The sequence below is a fragment of the Rhea pennata genome, chromosome 1, assembly GCF_028389875.1.
Source record: "Rhea pennata isolate bPtePen1 chromosome 1, bPtePen1.pri, whole genome shotgun sequence".
Taxonomy (NCBI): Eukaryota; Metazoa; Chordata; class Aves; order Rheiformes; family Rheidae; genus Rhea; species Rhea pennata.
The window spans coordinates 505924-533063 of record NC_084663.1 but is presented as its reverse complement, the minus strand read 5'-3'; the positions used below and the strand labels follow the sequence as shown (position 1 = coordinate 533063).

The window sequence follows — 27140 nt, the reverse complement described above, 5'->3', positions numbered from 1 at the left end:
TTTTTCTTGTTCAAACCACATTTATGTTGTACTAATACCATACATTAGGGCTTCTGTTGCTTTCTGCCATTACCTTTATGCCTACTTTGCATTCTGTAGTTCTTCCATGCCTTTTTACAAAGCATTGGAGCACCACCCTTCTCAGAAACAGGCTGTTGGCTAAGCATGCTGTTGCTCCTAGTGGTATTGAAAATTGTCTCAAATACGTGGTTGGTTAGTGCATCTCTTTCACGTTCTCAAAGCTAAACTAATTAATATGCAGTAATGAAATACTTCTTTAGACTGTTCAATTCTGCAGGTTAGACTGTCAAGCACTCTGTTTCTTTGCCTTCCTCAGTAACATGAAGATTTGTCACAGAATCACAGAATCGATAAGGTTGGAAGGGACCTCTGGAGATCATCTAGTCCAACCTCCCTGCTCAAGCAAGGTCACCTAAAAAGTCCATCACCTAGGATCATTTCAGCAGCTCAGCTTTATGCACAATTAGGAAACTGCTCAAGAGACTGCAGTCTCATCTCACAACTGAGCTGCCTCAAAGCTTTTAGGTTCAACATCTTTTGCCACAAGATCTACGAAATCTGCTAGAGAAAGCATGATACTTAATCTCATGAGGATGAAATCAATTCTTCTAGAATGGCAGTAGGACCTACTATTAAATAACATCTTTGAGTGAAGCTTCCAGTTTCCCATTTGGTGATTGAATTTTCCCTTACCCTCCTCAGGGCCTATTTGGCCTTCACTAGAGATACTTTTCAGCAGAATGCCAGAACCAGCTATAATCATTACTCTGGAATGAATCCTCAGCATCTCCTAGAGAAGACGGGCCAAGAAGCTACTTTCAAATCCCTGCAGCTGTTGTCAGTATATTAAATTTAGCCTTGAATATCTCCAGAGGAGACTCCACAGCCTCTCTGGGCAACCTGTGCCAGTGCTCCATCACTCTCACAGGGAAGAAATTCCCCCTCACGGTCAGGTAGAACTTCCTGTGCTTCCACTTCTGCCCACTGCCTCTTGTCCTGTCACATGGGACAACTGTAAAGAGTTTGTCCCCATCCCCTTGACACCTTCCCTTCAGGTACTTACACACATTGATCAGATCCCCCCTCAGTCTTCTCTTCCCCAGGCTGAACAGGCCCAGCTCTCACAGCCGTTCCTCATAGGGCAGGTGCTCCAGCCCTCTGATCATCTTCATAACCCTGTGCTGGACTCTCTCCAGTAGCTCCATGTCTCTCTTGAACTGGGGAGCCCAGATCTGGACACAGTACTTGAGGTGAGGCCTCCCCAGGGCTGAGGAGAGGGGCAGGATCACCTCCCTCGACCTGCTGGCAACACTCTTCCCAATGCACCCCAGGACACCATTGGCCTTCTTGGCCACAAGGGCACCTTGCTGGCTCATAGTCTATCTGTCATCCACCAGCACTGCCAGGTCTTTCTCTGCAGAGCTGCTCTCCAGAGGGTCAGCCCCCAGCTTGTACTGGTGCCTAGGGTTATTTTTCCCTAGGTGCAGGACTCTGCCCTTGCCCTTGTTGAACCTCAGGAGGTTCCTCTCCGCCCAGCTCTCCAGACTGTCCAGGTCTCTCTGAATGGCAGCACAGCCCTCGGGTGTGTCAGCCACTCCTCCCAGCTTCGTATCATCAGCAAACTTGCTGAGGAGGAACTCCGACCCCTCGTCCAGGTCATTGATGAAGAAGTTGAACAGGATGGGACCCAGTACTGAGCCCTGGGGGATGCCACTAGCCACAGGCCTCCAACTAGACTCCACGCCATTGATGACGACCCTCCAAGCTCTGCCTTTCAGCCACTTCTCAACCCACCTCACTGTCCACTCGTCTAACCCACATTTCCTGAGCTTACCTAGGAGGATGTTATGGGAGACAGTGTCAAAAGCCTTGCTGAACTCAAGGTACACAATGTCCACTGCTCTCCCTTCATCTACTCAGCCAGTCATTCCATCAGAGAAGGCTATCAGATTGGTTAAGCAGGATTTCCCCTTGGTGAATGCGTGCTGGCTACTCCTGATCACCTTCTTTTCCTCCATATGCCTGGAGGTGACATCCAGAATGAGCTGTTGCATCACCTTTCCAGGGATGGAGGTGAGGCTGACTGGCCTGTAGTTGCCTGGGTCCTCCTTCTTGCCCTTCTTGAAGACTGGAGTGACGATGGCTTTCTTCTAGTCCTCAGGCACCTCTCCAGTTCTCCAGGACCTTTCCAAGATGATGGAGAGCGGCCTGGCAACAACATCCACCAGCTCCCTCAGTACCTGTGGGTGCATCCCATCCAGACCCATGGATTTGTGGATGTCAGGCTTGCCCAGAAGGTCTCTAATCCTATCCTCCTCAACCAAAGGAAAGTCTTCCCTTCTCAAGACTTTCTCCCTCACATCCAGGCTGCAGGATTCCTGAGGACTGCCCTTAGCAGTGAAGACTGAAGCAAAGAAGGCATTCAGTAATTCTGCCTTCTCTGTATCCTTGTCACCAGGGCCCCCGCCTCATTCAGTAGTGGGCCCACATTTTCCCTAGTCCTCCTCTTGCTGCTGATGTAGTTGAAGAAGCCCTTCCTGTTGTCCTTGACATCCCTTGCCAGACTCAATTCCAGCTGGGCCTTAGCCTTCCTCACCGCATCTCTATGTACTCTGACTCCATTCCTATAATTCTCCCAAGTAGCCTGTCCCCTCTCCCACAGTCTGTGTACTTTCTTCTTCTGTCTGAATTTGGCCAAGAGCTCCTTGCTCACCCATGCAGGTCTCCTGCCCCCTTTGCTGCACTTCTTACTCATAGGGATGCACCGCTCTTGAACTTGGAGGAAGTGATGTTTCAGCTCTCCTGGACCCCCCTTCCTTTTAGGGCCTTAACTCATGAGATTCCTCCAAGTAGGTCTCTGAAGAGCCCAGAGTCTGCTCTCCTGAAGTCCAGGGTTGCAATCCTGCTTGTTGCTTTACTTCTTTCCTGCAGGATCCTGAACTCCACCATCTCATGGTCACTGCAGCCAAGGCTGCCCCCAACCTTCACATCTCCAACCAGTCCCTCTCTGTTGGTAAGGACAAGGTCCAGCAGGATACCCTTCCTCGTAGGCTCCTCCACCACTTGTGACAAGAAGTTATCATCAATGCATTGCAGGAGCCTCCTGGACTGCTTGTGGCTTGCTGTGTAGTCCCTCCAGCAGATGTCAGGGTGGCTGAAGTCCCCCATGAGAACCAGGGCCTGTGATCGTGAGGTTACCTTCAGCTGTCTACAGAAGGCCTCACCGACTTTCTTTTCCTGGTCAGGTGGCCCAGGGTCAGGTTGGGCCCCTGGGTCAGGTGGCCCAACAGTGTCCCCCATGCTAGCCTGCCCTTTGATCTTTACCCATAAGCTCTCAACTGCCTCCTTCTCCTCCACCCCCAGGCAGAGCTCGATGCATTCCAGTTGCTCTCTCACATAAAGAGCAACTCCACTACCTCGCCTTCCTGGCCTGTCTTTCCTAAAAAGCACATAGCCATCCATGACAGCGTTCCAGTCATGTGAGTTATCCCACCACATTTCCGTGACTGCAATGACATCATGGCCCTGTGATCGCACACAGATCTCCAGTTCTTCCTGTTTGTTCCCCGTGCTGTGTGCATTGGTGTATGTGCACTTCAGAGAGGTAGTTGTGGATACAGGTTTCCCAGGAAGGGTGTACAGGGGTCGCCCACAGCCATGTCCCAAACGCACATCCCCAGCTGCATGCATCCATCGGAGGCCCCCCAACCCAACTTGTGTTTTGTTGTCTACGTTGTCTGTATGACACCCCCCTTCTCCCTTCCTACCTAGTTTAAAGCCCTCTTTACCAGGCTGGCTAACCTGTTTGCAAAGGCAAATGTGCCCCACTTGGTGAGGTGAATCCCATCTCTCCCCACCAGTTGTTGGTCTTCAAACCATGTTCCATGGTCATAGAATCTAAAATCCTGTTGCCAACACCAGCGGTATAGCCAGTTGTTGATTTGGAAAATCTTCCTATTCTTCCTCCCATGCCTCCCCCTAATTGGCAGGACCAATGAGAAGACCACCTGGGCTCCCAGACCCTTGACCACCGTGCCCAAGGCCTTGAAGTCTTCTTTGGTTGTCTCTAGTTTGCTCTCTGCATTGTTAGCACCCACGTGAAAGAGCGGCAGGGGGTATTAGTCCGAGGAGTGGACAAGCCTTGGTAGCCTTTCAGACACATCTCATATCCTCACCCCCGGCAGGCAGCAAACCTCTCTAGAGGGTCGGGTCGGCAGATAGGCACCTCTGTCCCCTTTAGCATGGAATCACTCACTATAACCACTTGTCACCTCTTCCGACTGGTCACGCAAGGCACAGGCACAGACAGCCCAGTTGCTTCCCTTATGTCCAGATCTGGGTTCTCCTCATCCTAGAGTGCACTAAACCTGTTCTTCAACTGTAACTCCAAGTCTACAGGAGGATTAGGGGCCTTTCTTCTTTTTGCTCGAGAAGCAACTAGCTTCCAGCCTTCTTCAACAGTGGTGTGCTGTAGTATTTCACTCTTCACAGTGTCCTCCAGCAGCTCCCGTGCTGCAGGGGATTGGGACTCTGTGAGCAGTACGGTCTCTGAGAATGCCCTGTCTGTCTCCTGCCCTGTCTATCTCCTTTCGCTCCGTTCCTCTATGGGTGCTGCTCAGGGAAAGGGGAAACAGAAAAAAGTAGTGAGAATAGGATACAACACAATGAATGGGGCAAGTCAGATCTTTAAAATAGTAAAAGGATGCTTGTATGCTTGTATGCTAAACAATTACCGTATCTGAAGAAGGGAAGAAAGAATTTCTCAAATTACTCACTGTTAGAAAAATCCAGTTTTCATCTTCCTTTGCCCTACAAGATGCTAGTCATCTGCTAGAAATCTGTATCTATTTATTTCGCCCAAAAGTAGAAGAGCTTTGGAGATAAACACCCATTTATTCTTGTGAATATGCTAATGCCCTAGTCTAGAATAAGTCTTTGTACTCAAACTTGGTATCTAGGTAAAACTTAATGGGCTGTTATATACAGGAAGTCAAATTAAATACAATTGCCCCTTCTCATTCACATCCTATCAAAATAGCAAACACTTTGGGGAAATTCTCACCTATTTAACTTCTTTTAGCTGAAGAGGTGCTGGAGAAAAGAATATTTGATACCACTTTTCAGTTTCATTTGTTTATAATAACCTGATTATCTTCTGTCTGGAGAGTAAAACCCAACAGCTTCTAATCAAAAAAACAAAAAATCCACCAAAATACATTAAGAAGATGCTGTAAGAAGCTGCACTCTTACTTGGATAACAGTATCTTTTATAATTCTAGTTTCTGTAGACAATTATACAGCTCAGAGCAATACAATAAACTCCTATAATACCTGTGTTTAATTTCTTCCTGGAAATAATTACAAATAACTCACAATTCTTCCATGTTGAAGAAATATTTTTGCTTCCTTTCTCTCATGACATGCAAAGAATAGCTACCAAAGCTTGCTGAAGCCCTGTTGATCAGCAGTGGCATATTAGTAAAGTTCTGTAGAGACTTAGTACACACATGATCTGAAAAATCACAGAAACCAGCCTGTGATTTTGAGAAGGCCTGCCCCATGACAGAATTAATTATTTGAAAAAAAATACTAACAGATGTTTGTCTAAAATGTTCTTTGATTGTCCAGTGAAAAACCTTTAAATAACTAGACAATCTTTTCTAATGCTAAGCTATCCATATAATTAGAAATTTTCTCCTACTGTCTAGCCGAAATTTTGTTTGCTGTGATTCTTGCTGATTACTTGTCCTATTCAAAGAGGATATCATGCACAGTTTATTCTCATGCCTGCAGTTTAGCCTGCATATTTGAAGAATGCTGCTATGCATTCACTCAGAGTTCCTCCTCCAGACTAAAACCAGTCCGGCTTCTTCAAACCATCCTCATACATAATGTTTTTCCAGGCACCTTGTCACTCTTGCCTTTCCCCCTATAGAATTTTCTCCTTTAGATGCATCTCTTGACATTTGGTGGCAAAATGAGAGACAGCACCTCAGTTTCTACTTTACCAGTGCTAAGCTGGGAAAAATATTTCACATGTTTATTGGACTTCTGTTTGAATACCACAATACCTTTGCTTTTTTACAGCAGTTTGATATTGCTTATTGATGTTCTGTTTAGGATTCTCTATAACTTTTGAATCTTTTAGATAGAACTGTTACCTAACTGTTCTCCATCCTGCATTTGTGCAGTTGATTGTTTCATAAGCATGATAACTTGTATTCCCCTTACTGAACTGCATCTAAGCATTTTTAGATGATATTTTCTATCTGCCAAGATCATTCTGAATTCTTATCCTGTCTACAAACACATTTTCAGCGACTCACTGAGGACATTTACTATGTCTTCTGTCCCTCATCAAGTGAGCATTCTTGTCCAGGAAGGGGAGAATGAGCTTGTCTCAATGACTAATTCCTTTGGGGAACTGAAGTTAATAGAGGTGCTGTGGGTTTTTCCTCTGCTCCTGCAAGACTCCCCGTCAGTAAACAATACTAATGACACTGAACATATTCACAATATGTAAGAAGGAACCACAGCAGTAGCAAGTGTTAGCGCAAAAGGGGGGGAAAGATACTGATTGTAGGAGATGTGTCATTTCATTTTAAGGAATATATCTGAAGTCAGACAAATTTTTCTCGGAAGATCCTGTTTTTCTGCATCAGCTCACTGAGTAGTTAAGTGAGGAGTTTTACATCTCAGACACCTAGGGATGCATCTTGCCTATGTTTTGACACCTATAAAATACATTTCTTCCTGTGAACTAGTCTCCTTGGGCTTCGCTCCTAATCTATGGAAAGATGCACTATGAAGGCACAAATGTTTGTTTTAGATGAAAATGAATTGCACCCTGGAAGTTTCCTCTTCCCATTGCATATTATAAAGGGGACCTTGGTGATGAGGTCAGGTAGACAGGTATCGAAATGTTTAAAGTTACACAAGATGAATTTCACCCCAAAAGTCAGGTGATAAAAGACTCTTCTCCCCCATTCAATAGATGGGCTGGAGTATCTCCCCTATGAGGAAAGGCTGTGAGAGCTGGGCCTCTTCAGCCTGGGGAAGAGAAGACTGAGGGGGGGATCTTATCAATGTCTACAAATACCTTACGGGAGAATGCCAAGAGGATGGGGCCAGACTCTTTTCAGTGGTGCCAAGCAACAGGACAACAGGCAATGGGCACAAACTGAACCACAAGAAGTTCTACCTGAATATGAGGAAGAAATTCTTCCCTGTGAGAGTGACAGAGCACTGGAGCAAGTTGCCCAGAGAGGTTGTGGAGTCTCCTTCTCTGGAGATATTCAAAACCTGCCTGGAGGTGATCCTGAGCAACGTGCTCTCAGTGACCCCTGCTAAGGTTTTGGACTAGATGATCTCCAGAGGTCCCTTCCAACCTCAACCATTCTGTGATTCTGGGTGTGTGATGGGATAAAACCATTACACAAAGCAAAGTGAGAAAACACTCACCTCCTGCTCAAAGACACTAAATTGTCGGTGTGAAGATACGATTTTCAAAAACCAATCAAAGGAAAAAAACATGTAGTTTCATAGCTGTGAAATGTTCAAAGAGACAAGTCCTTCATCTCTAATGGTAGCTGAGAAAAAATGAAGAGTCTTCAGCATGTTCTAACTTATTTCATTCTTCCATCTAGCACAAAGGAACAAGAATATACGCCCTACGGAATCTGTGAATTTCTTTTTGTTAACAATTAGTCTTAAGGGACAAAATTCATCCACAATGTTAATGTGCACAGAGGTACACTGATTCCTTTCATCCAATGTCTTTTTACAATCCAGAATGTAAGAACAATGATACTGCCTAAGACTAGAGATTCACTGACACAAGGTGGTCCTTTCTCCAGTAATGGTAAGCAATAATCAGTAAAGGAAAGAGTATAAGAAATAGTGACCCCCCTCATGTTACATCTTCTCTCCTTCTAAAAGCCAGTAATTAAATTCTTCATCTCAAGCCTGTAAACAGATCATTATGTTTCTTGGTCACAAACACATTTACTCTCTGCTAATTTTGTATTCCCTTTTTGAATCCATTTATATTTTTGGACTCCACAACATGCAGTGTGAATAAATTCCACAATTTAATCACTCGCTGTGTGACAAAGTACTTTGTTTTATTTTAATCTTGCTGCCTGATAATTCCACAGAGTGCCACCTCATTCTTTTGTACTGAGAAATAACTATTGTTCCATATTCACATTCTCCTTGCCTACTCGTGATTTTCTAAAACTCTATCAAACCTTTCTCAGGTACCTCTTCTCCAAGCTGAAGAGTTCCAGTCTAGTTAATCTCTCCTCATACAAGAGATGGTGCATACTTTGGATAAACCTTGTTACTTTCCTCTGAACCTTTTCTAGTTCTATTTTTTCAGATAGTTAAACTACAATTGAAGTATTTTTCAAGAGATGGACAAGCCATGGAGCTCTATAGAAGTATAATACTATTTCAACAGACTTTCTATTTCTTTCCTACTTCCTAACATCCTATCTCTGTTATCAGCTGCTGCCCAGCTGATATTTTCTGAGAACTATCCCCATGACTCAAAAATCTAAGTAAAGTATTTTACACGGAATCCTTCACTAAGCAGGTATATACTTTAAAGACTTTCAATCTGAAAAAATGCAGGAACCAGTAATACTTTAGTCTCTTTCATTTGTAGAAATTTTAGTGAGCAACAGCTCTACCAGTTGTCACCTCTTCCAAGTTTCATTTGTATTACCTGACCAAAACCTATTTCAAATACACTACAGAAAAGAGGACTCCTTCAACCAAGTCTCTTGACAAAATCTGAGGTGGTTGTATGCCCCTTCTCCCTCTGCCACACACACACACACACACACACACACACACACACACACACACACACACCATTAATCCTTTCCCCTTCAGCATTTTGCCTAAAGTGGCATTCCCTACAGTGACAGTAGGCATGGCATCCTTCACTCAGCTAAAAAAGAAGGAAAGAAAAAGCTAATGGAAATCTTTACTAGCTCTTCTGCACCTGGCAGATTTCACTGTTGTTCAGACAGAATGTTTGTATATTTTCCCAGGACCTGCTTTTCAAACTCCTAAGCTGTTTTCCTGAATATATTTTTAAGGAGAAAAAGAAAGAACAGGGTTTAGTAAACAGTTCCCCTTTCAAATATTCATTTAATCAGCTCTAAGAGCTGTAACTGCTTAGCATGGGTATCTTTCTTAATAGACCCCATTGACTGACTACATTCTTTTAATCATTTCATTATATTATTCATTATTCATCTGGTCCTACCTCTTGTATAAAACAGGCCACAAAGTCTCATGCTTACCATCAATTCCAACTGTGCCAGAGCCTAAATTTTACAGGCAACTGACCAGTCTACTCTAGGATTCCAAGTATAAGCAATGATTAAGAAAAAGTAAGGGCTTGGTGGGAATTCACTGTCTACCATTTCATGTTCCTAAAACTCTCTGTGAAAGAGGTAAGTGGTCCCAAAAGACAATGCTCACAAAAAATCTTAAAATACTATTTTGAAGGCACTTTACTATGACAAGTGGGATTATACAAGGCCTTTTCAAGAAGAGATTTAATTTTCTCCCTCTACTCTTTTGTTGCTATAGCAATTAAGGTTGCACTACCTCAGTGCAAATTACCTTCTACCAACTAGATGGGCTCGCCATTACAAAAATCTATTTCTTGCAATATACCAAGAGCAGGCATCCTTCCAGACCAGCCAAGGCTGACTGATCAACAGTTAGAGTTGCAAAGTAGATTTGTCAAAGATTCATTTACCCTTAGTTCCTAAGCATTAAACTCCTTTTGCAGGGATATTTTCCATGAACTTTTCTGTAAAGCCATTACCTAGGCCTCTTTCAAATTCCTCATTGACCCCTGCTTGTAACACAACTTCTCTCAGAACCTGATAATTAGTCACAACTAGACAGAGCAACAGAAAAGCTGATACAACTTCCAATTCCCTGTCTGCTGTTTGCCTTCTAAATAAGCCTGCAGGAGCAGCAATGAAGTAGGGTTCCACTTGCATAATGCTCAGCACACTTTAACGACAATCCTATACAAACAGCGCACCAGGGACTGATGAGGCAGAGACAACCGATAAATAAGCTTCACAATGGAAAAGAATAAAGAAGGCTGTCTCAGAGCCACATATAGCCAAGCAATAGCTTGCTGACATTCAGAATGACTCCTTTTACTTAGTCTGATCTGGAAGCCAGCTCTTTGCTTAAACACTGCTACCACCTTTATGGAACTGGCCATCCTGGAGGCATACTCTTTACAAAATGAATGTGCAAAGGAGACAGCAAATTACAGTGACTGACACAAGCAGAAGTGCTTAGTATGAATAGAGGAGTGAGAGCTGTGACCTTCACTGCCAAGAAAGTTGAATCTTGAATAGAATCTAGAGAAGAGAAAGAAATAGAAGCCACTGGACTGAATCTATATAGGGAAAACATTGGTACTATTCTTTTGCATGCCAGGGAAAAGAGAAATCACAACTTATTGGTGCAGACCCAATGATTTCTAAGTGACTGTACCAATTACTTATATTACTGATTTCCTTATTTGGTCCATGAAGACAGTCAGTGGCTGAAGCACATGATATAGGAGAGGCTGAGAGAACTGGGCTTGTTCAGCGTGCAGAGGAGAAGCTGAAGGGGAAACCTTATTGCTGTCTGCAACTACCCAATGGCAAGCTGCAGAGAAGACTCTCCAAGACTACTCTTAGAGGTGCACAGCGATATAACAAGAGGCAATGGATACAAACCCCAGCACAATAAACTGCAATTAGATTCACAGAAAACTTTTTCACTGAGGGTGGTCTACCAGCAGAATAGGGGCCCAAAGAGGCTGCAAGCTCTTCAGTTTTGGAGATATGCAAAACAATATGATCTAAGTTGGCTCTGAGCAGCACATTGGACTAGAAACCTCTAGACATCCCTTCCAACTGAAAATATTCTATGATTCTGTGTATCTACCTGTTTGGCCAGTCACTGCAGTAGAAAGGTGCAGAAATTCCTATGTGGAAAGGGACTGCCTCATGCTTCCCCTCTCTTTGAAAGGGAGGCCCTTCCAGATGGCTTGCAAATACTCAGCATTATAATCTTTCTCCCTGGTCAGCTAATCCCTGTGATTGAATAAAAAACAATCTTGAATTATCTATTGCTCCCAATTCTTCTACTTCCCAGCTGTGCTGTGTAGAATGTGGGTGTTTAATTTTATATTGAGTTAACTTCAAACCACTTTAATCTCTTTCCTTAATATAGTTCATCAGATAAGTCAATTCCCTTTGCGATTGCCTCTTTCTGATAAGAACAAGTTCAGATTTCTCTCTCTATTTGCTTATTCATTTGCCGAGTTCTGTCCTGCACTCCTCATTCTCAGAGGTCGGGGGGAAGTTTCTCCCTGTGAGTTGGGTGACCTTGGATGCCCAGTCCACCTTCACTCTGGAGAGTGCTTGTGCTTTCTTCTTTAACTGCAGTTATGCTTCAGAATGATTTCAAATGAGAGGTGGATAACTTGCCCCGGAACAATCTCTTACTCTACGCCAAAGCAGACTGAATACCTATTTTTTGTAACTGGCAGTGTACTGGTGAAGTTTAAAACTCTGAAATAATGCTTCCCCAGGAGGCCGATTCCAGTGAAGAAAAGATTTTTATTCAAAATACCATCTAGAATCTTCTCATATTCTCACATTTATCCTTCTATGGAAGTATAACCTTCTTTTTACCTTTTAAGGTAAAAAAAAAAAAAAAAAGTAAATCATTTCCCTCACCCAAACCTGCTATTCAACCATGTGAATACTGTTCCCTGCTCCATTTCATAGGACTTCCGTTCAAACCTGCAACTATTTCAAAGGCCTTCCCTGAAAGTTAAAGTCAGTTGTGTATAATTTTCTCGAGTACTTTTAAGTTGTTCCTCAAACACTGTCATTATGTTAATCTTCTCCCACATTTGAGACCTCCAGTGAAGTGAGAAATGATGGAATAAGCGCTCTCCTGCAAATCATTTTAATCTATCTGCTGTTCTGATCTTACAGCACCTTAGTAACATCTTCATCTCTGCTCTAAAAGTATCTGTTAGCCCAAATGTTTAATTTTTTAAAGAATGGAAAAAAACATCCATTCTGTTTATGCTATTTATTAAGGCAGTCCTAACACTACAACTAAATACCCATACCATATTCCAGACTGCCTTCTCATATTCACATTCTGCCTGTGCATCAACCCCAAACTCCCTTTCTAGGCCCATTAACACTGGCAAAACACATTCTCACATTGATGGCGTCACTTCTCATTCCTCAACATTCAGTGACATGCTGTAATCCCAGTTACCAATGCAAGCTACCTGCTTTGGCAGTAATCACATTCTGAACTCCATGAAACATTAAGCTTCCAATGAAGCTTAACTGGAGAGGAGAACTGGAGAGGTGCCTGAGGAGAACTAGAGAGGTGCCTGAGGACTGGAAGAAAGCCAGTGTCACTCCAGTCTTCAAGAAGGGCAAGAAGGAGGACCTAGGCAACTACAGGCCAGTCAGCCTCACCTCCATCCCTGGAAAGGTGATGCAACAGCTCATTCTGGATGTCATCTCCAGGCATATGGAGGAAAAGAAGGTGATCAGGTGTAGCCAGCATGCATTCACCAAGGGGAAATCCTGCTTAACCAATCTGATAGCCTTCTCTGATGGAATGACTGGCTGGGCACATGAAGGGAGAGCGGTGGACGTTGTGTACCTTCAGTTCAGCAAGGCTTTTGACACTGTCTCCCATAACATCCTCCTAGGTAAGCTCAGGAAGTGTGGGTTAGACGAGTGGACAGTGAGGTGGGTTGAGAAGTGGCTGAAAGGCAGAGCTTGGAGGGTCGTCATCAATGGCGTGGAGTCTAGTTGGAGGCCTGTGGCTAGTGGGGTCCCCCAGGGCTCAGGACTGGGCCCCATCCTGTTCAATTTCTTCATCACTGATCTGGACGAGGGGTCAGAGTTCCTCGTCAGCAAGTTTGCTGATGATACGAAGCTGGGAAGAGTGGCTGGTACACCAGAGGGCTGTGCTGCCATTCAGAGGGACCTGGACAGGCTGGAGAGCTGGGCGGAGAGGAACCTCCTGAGGTTCAACAAGGGCAAGGGTAGAGTCCTGCACCTAGGGAAAAATAACCCTAGGCACCAGTACAAGCTGGGGGCTGACCTTCTGGAGAGCAGCTCTGCAGAGAAAGACCTGGCAGTGCTGGTGGATGACAGATAGACTATGAGCCAGCAAGGTGCCCTTGTGGCCAGGAAGGCCAATGGTGTCCTGGGGTGCATTGGGAAGAGTGTTGCCAGCAGGTCGAGGGAGGTGATCCTGCCCCTCTACTCAGCCCTGGGGAGGTCTCATCTCAAGTACTGTGTCCAGATCTGGGCTCCCCAGGACAAGAGAGACATGGAGCTACTGGAGAGAGTCCAGTGTAGGGCTACGAAGATGATCAGAGGGCTGGAGCATCTGCCTTACAAGGATCAGCTGCGAGAGTTGGGCCTGTTTAGCCTGGGGAAGAGAAGACTGAGGGGGGATCTTATCAATGTGTGTAAGTACCTGAAGGGAAGGTGTCAAGGGGACGGGGACAAACTCTTTACAGTTGTCTCATGTGACAGGACAAGAGGCAATGGGCAGAAGTGGAAGCACAGGAAGTTCCACCTGACCGTGAGGGGGAATTTCTTCCCTGTGAGAGTGACAGAGCACTGGCACAGGTTGCCCAGAGAGGTTGTGGAGTCTCCTTCTCTGGAGATAGTCAAGGCCCACCTGGATGCAACCCTGTCTAACATGCTCTAGGTGACCCTGCTTGAGCAGGGAGATTGGCTTCGATTATCTCCAGAGCTCCCTTCCAACCTTACTGATTCTATGATTCTATGAAATGAAAAGACAGTGCTTCTGTCTCAGGAAGTCTACTGGTGAGAGGACTGCTGATAATTACAGCAACACTTTTCATGTCATTCATCTCCAGGCCTTTAGAGAAGGATAGCCAGTGTTGCCCAGGCTTTAGGACAGCCAACATGTGGTCTCAAGAAAGAAGGGGAACAACTGCAGTTCCTTGTTTTACCTTCAGCTGGTTTTACCTAACTGAATGGTGACGCTCTGTTTCACTTTTGCTTTCAAAGCAACCTAAGAATGAATGACAAGTTTGTATGTTTTATGAAACTTCTAAGTATTTTGACAAAAAAAAAAAAAAAAAAAAAAAAAAAAGATAATGCATCGCACTATTCAACACCATCACTGTCTCTCACTTTCTCCTCCAATGCCAATCCTAACTTTTTTTCTCTCCATTTCAGGAGCGAGAGTGAAAGCACTTGAATTTCATGTCACTGGGCAAATTAATGGAATAAAGATCCATTAAAGACTATTAAATACAAAGACATTGCCCCTGGCTCAGGAAGACTGAGTAGTGAATTGTTGCAGGCAGGAATAATATTTTGGGGAGGTACTGAAACATGCTTATTCTGTTCTCATAACTGCAGTCAGTACCTGCCACTGGCCACTGTGTGACACATAATACTGGCCTAAGGATCGTTAGCACGCCCTAGAATGGCCATTCTTATGCTCTTATGTTGTGTGCCTATGCACCACGTTATGGAGTTGTAGTTAATATCCTTTAATCGGTTCAAATTCAACACACCAAAATTTGTTAGAACCCCCAATGTTTACAGCCAGTGTTATTGTGATCCCAAGACATCCCAACCATATTTCAGCAAAGCAGTTCAGTTTATCAAGCACTGCTTTGCATGTATGGACTGCCTGGGAATGCCAAGACCCACTGGACTATGATTCTTTTAAACTTAGCTTTTGTATCTGATTGGCCGTTAATAACTGCTTCTGGAGAAGATGCAAGAAGCCATCTATGATTGTGGGGAGGGTCTGGAAGAGGCTTTATACTCTCCTGACACATAGTCCTGTGGGACTTCAAGATCTCCCCTTCCTCTTTTTTAAGTGGTATGGTTAAAAACACGCATGTAAACACAACTGCCTGAGCTGGGGGAGGATCTGCTCCTCTTGCAGCTGACTCTGTGGAAACAGGGCTGCTATGAGCAAAACTATCACCACTAGTACAATCTGTGTAATTTGCTCCCTGCAGCCCTCTTTTATGAGGGACTCAGGAGACCAAGTTATGGGATAGATGGGATAACTATTTATTCACCTGTGGGAGACAACTCCTGCCCGCCATCCTTCCCAGTGATTCCAAGACCTTCTTCCACAAAACAGCCTCTTCATACAGAGGAATATGTATGTGGCGTACATATGGGAGTGGAAGGGTCTCAGGTATGAGGGAGAACAGGAACAAGCCATAGCCCAGATGGACTGCTCTGCAGCAACACAGAATCCACAGACTGTATGAATGTGCACTCTTCTCTAAGGAGAGATTGTTTTGCCTTACCCAGCAAATATTCAGACCCTTACCTTAAAGCCAGTTTAAGAGGTCTGAGTTGGCAAGGGATTCTGAAAGCAGGCATAACATAATGTGCAATTCTAGAAAATATACTCAAATAACAGGTTTATGCTCATTTAGAACTAGTTCAACAGGGCTTAAATGTTGCCTCCATCCACATCTGTCATTTGGGAAATTCAAGACATCCAGACTGGATTCCTAAGCTTCCTCTGTAACAGAATGAAGAGTTCAGAGCCCAGGATCTCCTGACCATTATCTAACAGGTGGCTGACTGCAGGGCCACTTTCAGCAGCCATATAGGATACCAAGGAAAAGGTCAGGCCTTGAAATCTGCTCTCTGTAGGGCTGGGGGACCTCATTTTAGGCTTCGGAGAAAAGCCTTCTTCCTCCATAGTTCAAAAGAACAGCTGTACTGGGTCAGGCCACCAGTCCTTCTAACTTCCTAGCAACAGCTAATAGTGCAAAAATGATGATAGAAGTAAGAACTGCCAAAGAATACAGTGGTGCTTCCCCACAATGCACTCCTAACCTCCAGTGCTTTATGACTAAGTGAATTCCTGAGTCAGAGCTAGTCTCTTTGTGTTCAAAAGCCCACAATGGATTTTTCTGTACTTTGTCCTGTTGCTTTCTGAACCCCTGTCAATTTTTAGCATTCAGAATGTTATTTAGCAAGGAATTACACAGTTTAATTGCACGTTACGTGGAAAACTCCTTTGTTCACTGTCAACATTCCACATGCTCGTTTCATTCAGTACTTTGTGGCTTTTACAAATCAAATCAAATCAAATCAAAACAAAAATCAAATATTCTCTGTTCACCTTTTCATATCGTTCATTTGTGGACTTCTACCAAAACCCTTTGCATTCACCATCATTTTCGAAACTAGACAGTTCCAGTCTATTTAGTTTCATCTCTTATGGAAGAACTTTCATCATTTTGGGCATCTTTTTTGGTTTTCTCTGCAATTTTCCAAGTACTACTTCTTAAGTTTGAACGACCATAACAACAACCAGCTTTCAAGATGTGGGCAGAGTATAGATTTATACAAAGACGTTAATAATGTTTTCTCCTTTTTCCCCCCCTTCCAAATAATTCCAGGAATTCAACTTATTTTTGCAGATTTGGGCTGGAAATTTGATGGAACTATCTATCCACCCCCTGATCTCGTTCCTGAGTGGGAGGTCAGTCCAATATCTACACTGAATGTGAAATACTACTACAGCCTCTTCCTAGGTGCATTACTTTTATTCGTCTGTGTTGGAGTTCAGCTGCTGTTTTATCATCCAGTACCCAGTGTTACAACATTCAGAAATGCATGGTTCTTTTGCAGCTTTCTGCAGTTGACCTGCATTTTTTTCTACCCTAACAAACTTAGAACAGTTGACAAACTCTGCAGATATGCTGAAAGATAACTAAGAAAATTGAGTTTATGTAAAATAAGCTGTCACAGTTTGCTCCTGTAATGTCATAAGCAATAATGTCCATTTAATTACTCTAATGACCAATAATTGTTATGAGTACCAAAGTCTGACAGCAAGCAGAGACTATATTCCACAGAGTAACCCTACATTTATCCCTCAAACATGTCACATAGAAATCCAGTTTCAAAAGTGCATCCCTGTATCCAAACGGTAGGCGTATTCCTATAACCTCTTCTTCTATGAACATGTCCACCAGCCCTATGTGTTCATGGCCAAGCACAAAATCACAGCATCACCCCAGCTCCCATTAATAATTCCAAGCTTAATATTGCATTGACTTTAATCATCTTCCAAAAAGTCAGTCTTCATGCTCAAAGGAGTACATTCAAATGTCAAGAAGCAGAACACCACTGGTGATCTGATTCAGTTCAGACAGCACATTTAGTACAACCAACAGACTAGACTGACAACTGTTTTCGTGCCATCCCATGTACAGCAGAATCTTCACTTTCCCTTCAAAGCAAAGCTGCAATTCTACATCTGCATCCAACACAAGCTCTTCTACTCCCAGAGTACCCTCAAAAATCCCTGAGTCTTAACAAAATGTCATTTTCATGATCCCAGCATCTCCCATGCCAAAATCTTTGTTCCTAAACTAAGATGTGAGCCAGACTGCCCAGTTCAGCTTCAACATTTTATTCAAGTAACTCTCACCTACGACTTATAGTTCAGATCATAACCGAATTGACAAAAACAACCAGGAAAGTTTCCTTCCCAAGAAATTAATGCAATCCACACTGCTCAGTCAGGAAAAGGAGATATTACTCCATGGAACAAAAACATCTTGTAGTCACAAAGAAAATATGTGGATGCTTACCTGTGAGAGGTAAAATTGTCGTAAGAGCCCACAGTATAATGTCTGAAGAGACGCTTTGTCCTGTCTTCTCTGGTTTCTACAAGAAAAAAAAAGACATCACAAAGCTGAGAGCTAAAAGAACACTTGCCATTGTCTCTACTTCCTCCAAACGTGATAAACAGAGAACTCTACTTTCACAGAAACATTATATAATATACAAATACTAATCTGTGTGCAGGCATGTACTGATGCGATCATTCCCATGCATACTCATATACTGATCCATATGCACACAAATAATTCTGTGAATATAAGATGTCTTCACTAGAACTTTTAAACCCACAGAGCTTAATCTACAATGTAAAGGCCTCAAATTTCACCAAAACACCAAAAAAATAGTCAAAGAGAAGAATCAACCAGTAAGGCAAAAACACACTCCATGTGCCAAGGCAGCAGTCAGATTCCTCTTCCTCATTCTGTCTGGCCACATCAATCTTACATATCTCAAGGTACAGTGATGCAGTTGCAACAGAAGAGATGGCTATTTCCTCAGACTGGCTTCTTGTCTGGCAGTCTGTGAGCTCCACAGGCATATGGGAGTTACAAGGAAGGAAAGATAAGAACCAAGACAGACTTCTGTTATCACTCACCTATTAATCACTGGTGGCACCCCCAACTCAGTATATCAGGCATTTCAGGCCATGCTCATTGGAGCAAATGTCCCCTTCTGGATGTAACTGGAAATTTGGAACTGAAAAAGTACAAGAAGCTACCAGCCTGATCCAACCAGCCTGATGAGCAAAAGCAGGAGCCCACATTTCTGCATCCAGAGGAACTCTGAAGTTCACAACAAAAGACATGCTAGGTGCCTCCAGGTTGGTGGATGATGAAGAAAGGCAGTCTGAATTATGGCTAAGGAGACAGAGATCCTACTGTAGACAGCGTAACAGGGTTGCACCTAATGTGCTTGAGAAGAAGCATGACATGCAGATGTAAAAGAACTTAAATCAGACATTCCTAGTTACCACTTTTCCAACACAGAAGGAATTTTCATGACATTACCAAAATGAATTTATTTGCGTGACCCAGGATTAATATGTGAAACATACCCTGGAGAAAATAATTGAGGGCATGCACTACACAAAACTGAATGTGTTACATTGAACAAACTCACCCCTACAGTGGAGTCACAGGACTACTACAATTGATAGGATACCCTGCCCCAAACAACCATGTAAATCCACTTATTTACCCTGTCACCATTTGCTCATTTTCTTTTGAAATCCTTCGCGCTGCTCACTGAATTCCTGGCTACAACATCAGACAGTTTGTTGCTCTGATTTAAGCTCAGCCATCCTTTAAGTTTTCTCAGTAAGGTAGTCAGATAGATAGAAGGAACAAATGTGAAGAGAGAGGAAATGAAGAGTAAAAGCACAGATGAGACTCACATTTTTAATTTCACAAGGGTACAAACTGTTTGCACGCAAAGACCCCAAAATCCAAAGTAAATATTTGCTTTTATCTGTATTGAAATTCAAAATAACTATAGCTATACTATAATGATAATACTATAATTACAGCTATTGTGAAGGGGCTGTATGCAATAACATAGGGAGCATGGGTCTCCACTGTCGTCTATTATGACATGGACTAGTCTAAGGAACACTTTCTAAGGCCAGGAAAATATACCAAATCACAGAATGGTTGAGGTTGGAAGGAATCTCTGCAGATCATCTAGGCCAACCTCCCTGCTCAAGCAGGGTCACCTGGAGCATGTTGCACACAGTTGCATCAAGGTGGGCTTTGAGTATCTCCAGAGAAGGAGACTCCACAACGTCTCTCGACAACCTGTTCCACTGCTCCGTCACTCTCACAGGAAAGAATTTCTTCCTCACATTCAGGTAGAACTTCCTGTGGTTCAGTTTGTGCCCATTGCCTCTTGTCCTGTTGCTTGGCACCACTGAAAAGAGTCTGGCCCCATCCTCTTGACATCTTCCCTTAAAATATTTGTAGTCATTGATAAGCTCTCCCCTCAGTCTTCTCTTCCCCAGGCTAAAGAGGCCCAGCTCTCACAGCCTCTCCTCATAGGATGCTCCTATGAGAGCTCCTCAGATGCTCCAGAGCTCTAATCATCTTTGTAGCCCTACACTGGATTCTCTCCAGTAGCTCCATGTCTCTCTTGAACTGGGGAGCCCAGATCTGGACACAGTGCTCAAGATGAGGCCTCCCCAGGGCTAAGAAGAGGGGCAGGATCACCTCCCTCGACCTGCTGGCAACATTCTTCCTAATGCACCCCAGGACACCATTGCCCTTCTTGGCCACAAGGGCACCTTGCTGGCTCATAGTCAATCTGTCATCCACCAGCACTCCCAGGTCTTTCTCTGCAGAACTGCTCTCCAGAAGGTCAGCCCCCAGCTTGTACTGGTGCCTTGGGTTATTTTTCCCTAGGTGCAGGACTCTGCCCTTGCCCTTGTTGAACCTCAGGAGGTTCCTCTCCGCCCAGCTCTCCAGCCTGTCCAGGTCCCTCTGAATGGCAGCACAGCCCTCGGGTGTGTCAGCCACTCCTCCCAGTTTTGTACTCGCTTTCAAACCTTTTGCTCTGGTCTCGCAATCACATGAAACCACGTCTGCTGTTATGAACAGGCACACTACTACCACGACCACCGTTCCCATCTGCTGCCTCGGGAACAGGCGGCAGCGCTGGATGTGCCACGGGCGGCCGCGCCGCGTCGCTCTGTTCCCCATCGCTCGCCAGCGGCACTGGTGACCCTCCGCTACCGAGGCTCTTCCAGCCTCTCCCGCCCCAAAGCGGCTTTTGCTGCGCGCACGAGGCCGGGGGCTCCTCGCGCACGAGGCTCTGCGGGAGCGGGGCGCCTGCGAGCGCCTCGCGCGCTGCCTGGGGGAGGCTAAACGCGCAGCGCTGCCGGATTGAACGCAGCAGCCGCGGCGCTTGCTCGGGCTACGGCAAATCGCAGCGGCAGCCGCGGGCTCCCGCGAACCGCTGCGAGGCCCCGGCTCGCCGGCGCGGGGGAGCCCCGGCCTCGGCCCTGCGCCCCCCGGCAGCGCAGACAGGAGCCCCGGGCTCGCCCCTCGGCCCGGCCGCCCCCGGCCCCGCCGCCAGCCGAGGCCAGAGCCGCCCCGAGCCCGCGCGGGAGGGCGGCGGCGGCGCCCGGCGCTGCCCGCGCAGCGCCCCGGGGCCGCGGCCCGTCCGGCAGCGCCGCGCCCCGGGCCGGCCCCGGCCTCAGCCCGGCCCCGGCCCTGCGCGCCGCGCTGCCGCCAGAGGGCGCCCGCGCTCCGCGGCTGCCGGCGCCGCCCGGCGCCGCCTCAGGGGCGGGCCCGGCCGCCCGGCCCGGCCCCGTCACCCCGGCCCGGCCCCGTCACCCCGGCCCGGCCGCCCGGCCCGGCCCGGCCCGGCCCAGCCCCGTCACCCCGGCCCCGTCACCCCGGCCCAGCCCCGTCACCCCGGCCCGGCCCCGTCACCCCGGCCCGGCCCCGTCACCCCGGCCCGGCCCGGCCCGGCCCGGCCCGGCCCCGTCACCCCGGCCCCGTCACCCCGGCCCGGCCCGGCCCGGCCCGGCCCAGCCCAGCCCCGTCACCCCGGCCCGGCCCGGCCCGGCCCGGCCCAGCCCCGTCACCCCGGCCCGGCCCCGTCACCCCGGCCCCGTCACCCCGGCCCGGCCCGGCCCGGCCCGGCCCAGCCCCGTCACCCCGGCCCGGCCCCGTCACCCCGGCCCCGTCACCCCGGCCCGGCCCGGCCCAGCCCCGTCACCCCGGCCCGGCCCCGTCACCCCGGCCCCGTCACCCAGGCCCGGCCGCCCGGCCCGGCCCGGCCCCGTCATTCCGGCCCGGCCCGGCCCGGCCCCGTCACCCCGGCCCGGCCCCGTCACCCCGGCCCCGTCACCCCGGCCCGGCCCGGCGAGCCCTGCGGCCCGGCCCGCGCGGGCGGCCCCGGAGGCTCCGCGGGGAGGCAGGCCCGGGCGGGGGGAGGCCGCCGGGCCGCAGCACCTTGCGTGCATGAGGCTACGCTCAGAGTCCATAACTTCCAGCCGAAAAAGGGAAGGAAAAGCTGAATGTGAACGCACTCCCAGCTGCCCGCCACGGTTACGAGCCGCGTGGGTTGCCTCTCCGCTCCCCCCAGGCTCCTCTGCTGCGCACGGTGCTGTCCAGGCATAATTTGTCAGAAATCCAGGCACCAACATCCTTTAGTCCACGCTAATATTTAACCACTGCTGTCACAAGCCTAGGTAAGCACGTCCTCGAGACCCTCAGCAATGCCCGTTAGGTGGCCTGTGCTCCAGCTCACCCAACAGGGCGACGCAGGAGCGAGAGAAGCGCCCCGCACGCACCAGCTCCGGGGATCACGCAGCTGCGGCGGCCGGCAGCGCTCGCGTGCACCAGTGCCTGCTGGAAGCGTGCTCTTCTGCCGCCTATGCTACGACCTCGCGTATCGAGCATGCCGTGGTGGAGAGACCAACGAAGGTGGTGCGATATCTCCGTATAAAAAGTGCACAGCAAACACGTTGTACAGGCCCATGCAGGCAGCACGTACAAGGATGAAGCATAGGGCTGGTACTGCCAACAGTGCTGTGTGAACGTGAGGTATAACCAGTGCCTAGCAGTCCAGTGTGTTACGAGCATTCACTGCAGAATATCACTGTGCACAGGAAACTCGTGCGCAGAACAGCCCCTTCATCCTTGCCAGCATGATCCAACTTGCTGTTCTGGCCGCCTGCTTGATGGCCCAGGTGCATTAACGGAAGGCATTTACCTAATCCAGAGAGATATTTCTTGGAGCTTGATACAGATGAAATGAGGGTTGATGGCTCCCCACAAATCTTCCAATTAGCTGCTCTTCCACTGAGTTCCATTCCTGTTGTCCTGGGAAAAACCGCTTCAAAGAACCAAGGAGTTAATTTTACTGACAAGAAGTCATATTATGCCAAAAAATGGAGATATTAAGGACTGATCAGCACAGCAAAACAATGTAAAGCATTACCAGACAGCTACAAAAGCAGATAACCCCTTCACCTAAATTTTGAAATCATCTGCACCAGCTTTTCCTCTTGCTCATACTCCTGCTTAGAACAGAAGATTCTCAACTCCTAATTCCAAATGGGGACGCCTGAATTTTACTGCTGGTAGCACAATAAAAGCACACTGCAGCCATAAAGAAAAGGAGGTGTCATATGTTCTCAAAAGGGAGTTGATATGCTGTCAGAAAAGTATCTGTACCATGCACCAGCTCTTTCCCCACTGCTGTGGAAGTGTTCAGAAAACAACAGCAGGGAGCATCTCCTAGCTTCAGCTGTGTCAGCACATTATAAGCACATCTGGGCAGAAGGGATTCTGCAGCACATTTCATTGAGGGAATGAGGTAATGCAGCAGAGGCCTAAAATATGCCTGAAACATCAGGTCAAAACTTGTATTTCTAAGAAGCACTTAGGGCCAACAAGCCTATGAAAAAGTTAGCACTCACAGCTCCTTACAGCTTGACATGAACATACTAAAGTGGGAAGGGGATGGTGAGAAGAGAAGGCAAAGAAGATGGTCTCTTTTGGAGATACTGGAAAGCATAAACTACGGAAGTCACGACAGCTGAAGTGAGCACATTCACCCTCTTCGGTCTCCTTACGTGAAGACACTCTTCAGGTGAGAGATATCCGTAATCCCCTTCAATCCCTGTGAGGAACGGAACATGTTGCTGCAGTAGGCACAATAAACCCTGTTCCAGACACACTCCTCCTTTCTCCTGCCAGTCTCTCTTCTGCTCATTCCTGTAGGCCTCTAGAAAGTCCCAGCTCCACCCCCCCCTTTAATCCCTTCTACTCCCCTTTTCTCTATCATCCTGTCTCCTCTTTCTTCATCTCCTGCCTCCCACCCACAGACATTTATACCTCATCTGCAAACACCTCTATCGATCTCATTCCAGATAAAAGAATGGTGATTTCATGAAGGGAGTTGGATTTATGGGCTGTCCACAGCCCAAAGGCTCGTTCTCTTCCTGACTTCTAAATATAGCTGCTGCTGAGTGTGTGTTTAATGGAGCCGTCAAGGAGGCATCAGAGATTGAGGCTGATAGATGGAGAGAAGCGAATGATTTGGAGATAGGTGTGGAGAGGGAGGCTCTATATTTAGAGAAGATGAAGCAACAGGACACTAAGGTGTTGGCTGACGGATCGGCTCAGAGAAATGGCAGGGGCAGCCCTTTGGGAGGAGCTGTGCAGCAGGGAGGCAGGAGCTTATTGACATGCATGCATCAGCACAGGGCAACTTGCAAAGGACAGGCACAAATGGGGCAACAGGAATAGGGAATACAAAAAGCTGGAAAACTGGCCTGGAAACCAAGAAGAACATGTAGATGGATGCAGGCAGGCTGTACTCGAGCAATTCTGCATACTACTTGTAAAGTGCTTTTGTAAAGTTTTTAAAAGACAATTCTTTCTAGGTAAATCTGCCTAGTATATTAGATAAAAACATAGGAATATTAGCATCCCATGGCTGACCGAGAGAAGCCAGGATATGTCAAAGAAAATGTCATGGGAAAGAAGCAGCTTTCCAGTAAACTGACTGGATATAGAGCCCTGCTGGGCCACGGCTGATTGACAAGAAGCTTGAATGCTATTCCCACACATCATCCGGTACCTAGATTACCCCAATCCTCTTTCATCTCAGACAAGAAAAAATAGGTTGTAAATAGAGAAAATAAATCTTTTGGAATGTTTGGAATGGGAAATATACATTTTTATTTGTACAGAACATTGAATTTACATTTCTAAATATTATGTTTAATCTCATCATATGCAAGATTTATGCTTGTCTAATTATTCAACTGCTCAATTGCTTCTGTATCACAACAGACAATTTAACCTCTCAGAATGCCTGCTATTAATAGGCTAATATTGCTGATGACAGAAATATACCACACCAGTCAAGCACAGGATTGTACCTTGCAGCCTGCGTGCCCCAACATGCACTTTACCTGACTGTTCAGAGGCTGAATGCACTTTGGGTCAGCATGACACAGATACCGGCACAGGAACACTGAATGAAGCATGAAAAGTCATTTTTTGGAAATGAATCTTTTTAATCATGTGATGCAGCAGCAGCAGGGACATCACAGTTATCACCAAAGTATTACATAAAATCACCTGAGAGGTCAAGTTCACAGGAAACCCTACAGCCAACAAATAAATAAGGAGTCGAGGATGAGAGATAATATTAGACTCCATCCTTTTCAAAAAAAAAGGGGGGGTTTAAAATAGATACTCTATCCTAAAACTGAAGATCTACACTAAGAGCAGTAACATGCAAGTCAGAGGAGATGTGGTTTCAGGAATAGGGAAGGCTAGGGTCCGTATCTGTACATTCTTCAATACATGGACACTTCTTGTACCAATACAGCCCTGGCAGGCTTGCAAACGCTGTCTCAGTTTTGATGATCGCTTGTGGGAATACTGATTCCTCGCTTTCTGAACTGTCTCATCCACCCTGGTGGACACTCCTTCTTTTGATCCTGGAAGAGTTGCATATTCATGTGATGCTTCTGGTCAAGAGAAATGGTGGATGGTCGCATCTGCTTGCAGCATGTCAGACCATGAGTCTCTCAGATATTGTTCTCAGTAACAAGGGAGAGCTGCATAGTTCTGTTGGCATAGCTTGTGCTAACCAAAGAGACTGTTGGTGGCAGAACCCTAGAAAGGGATTTCAGAGCTGAGGAGGGGGATTTAGTAGAGACGAGCTTTGGTGCCATGTTAAGTTTGAGAACCAGTCCTCAGCCCTGCTAGTAAGTGAAGCCTTGCAGCCTCTGTTGCTGCTAAGTGAGTTTCCAGCCTTGGCCTTCCAGGCTGGTGTGCTCAATCTGCACTGCTGACAGACTGAGTGCTGTAGCCCATTGTGGATTTCACCCACACGTCCCAAACAGTGCACTCAAGCACCTGACTCAGAGTAGGCTGATGAGCAGATGTCACCACAACTAAAACCTCTTCCAGGCTCTGTGCCAGACAGCCAATCTGGCTGGGGCTGCCTTAGAGCTCTTATGCTGAAGAGAAAAAAAAATTATTTCAGAAGAAATGCTGAACTATGCTGAGATGGGGGAAGGGCAGGCAGTATGAGAGATTTGGGAGGTTCTTAATGCTCCTCATTACAGAAAAGGAGCTGCTGAGGCAGGTAAAGCTCTGGAGCATATCAGCTGTGGCTATCATTGGGAAGTGCTCCTTTAGTCCTAGTGGGTTCAATTTAGACAGGGGGTCTGCATGCCAGCATCAGGTAACCTGATTTCAAATGCATGAAAACATAGAAGCCCTTGAAGGAGACTCTTCCCTTTCTTACAGGACTGTCTGGAGAATAAACTAATTCATATCCCTAGGGCACCTTGGTCTGTTGACTGAAAACAAAGAAAAGCCCAAGAATGTATTTGCCTAGTGATAAATAGTGTTACTATATCTTATGCAGAATGGTAACTAATTTACATTTTCCACATGACCAATCTTTACTCTGTAAAGTTCAAATACAACTTCCCTCTGGAAATGAAAACTTTCAGAAGCATTGCTGTATCATTCTTATTTTCATACAGTAATTTACATGCAAGATAATGATACATTTGGTGAAACTTTGGCCTGTGTTACAGATATGGTACAAGGAGATAATTGTACTTGTCCCTCCAGCCCTTAAATTATGACTTCTACTTGCAGTAAAATTATGCTTGTTAGAGTTTTCTGTTTACTTATAACTGAAAAAGTGCAAACAAAATGGAAGTCTACTGTCAAATGACCATGAGTTGGGGAGCAGCATCAGTGCATTACATCTCACAATGACTTAAATGAACAGTCTAAAAGGAATGGGAGATCAGCAAGCAAAACCAGTAACCTCATTGCCAAATGTGGCAGCAGGGTCCCAGAAAGTAATGTTCAGCAGGAGGTCTTTAGAGCTATTTGATCTAGTTTTACATAAATTCCTGCAACAGAAATATTTCCAGGAAGGGTCATCAAGGCACTTGTAGTCTCATCTCAGTAAGATAAGCCCTAAGCCCTCTGAGAGAGAACTCTAAAGTTTATCTTCATTTAGTTTAATGCTTAGGTACTTAGCTGATGAATAAACAAGGCAGTCAGTCCTCTTGCACAATCTCCTCAAAGGCTATGAAAAGTCCAAGAAAAGCAACCAGCTACAATCCCCAAGTATACTGCCCATTCTGAAGATACTATTCCTTGAACTCATCAACAGGACATTTCCTTCAGGAGAGGCCTGTAATTCCTCTGCAGCACAATGGAGGAGAAGAAAAGCTAGAAGTGAAGGTCAACATTAGGGTTTTCTTGATAAAACAAGCCTCTGAGGATCAGGAACTCCCATGAACTGCTAGTTACCTCCAGGAAAGACCAGCTGGGCTAATGGCTCCAACAGTGAAATTCTAGCTTAAATCCTGGTACTCCTATACCA

General features: G+C 46.2%; 1 protein-coding gene across 8 annotated transcripts in view; it reads right to left on the bottom strand.

The window, feature by feature from the left end:
* The window catches only part of SHANK3 (SH3 and multiple ankyrin repeat domains 3), a 402299-nt gene that overhangs the window by 123284 nt on the left and 251875 nt on the right, over window positions 1–27140 (bottom strand). For all 8 annotated transcript variants that reach the window (XR_009958823.1, XM_062579208.1, XM_062579216.1 and 5 more), the window contains one exon: window positions 17729–17804. Coding sequence is in view for 7 of the 8 variants with exons in the window: in XM_062579208.1 (XP_062435192.1) it covers window positions 17729–17804 (76 nt within the window). In the remaining variant the exon portion in view is untranslated. The remainder of the gene's footprint in view (window positions 1–17728; window positions 17805–27140) is intronic.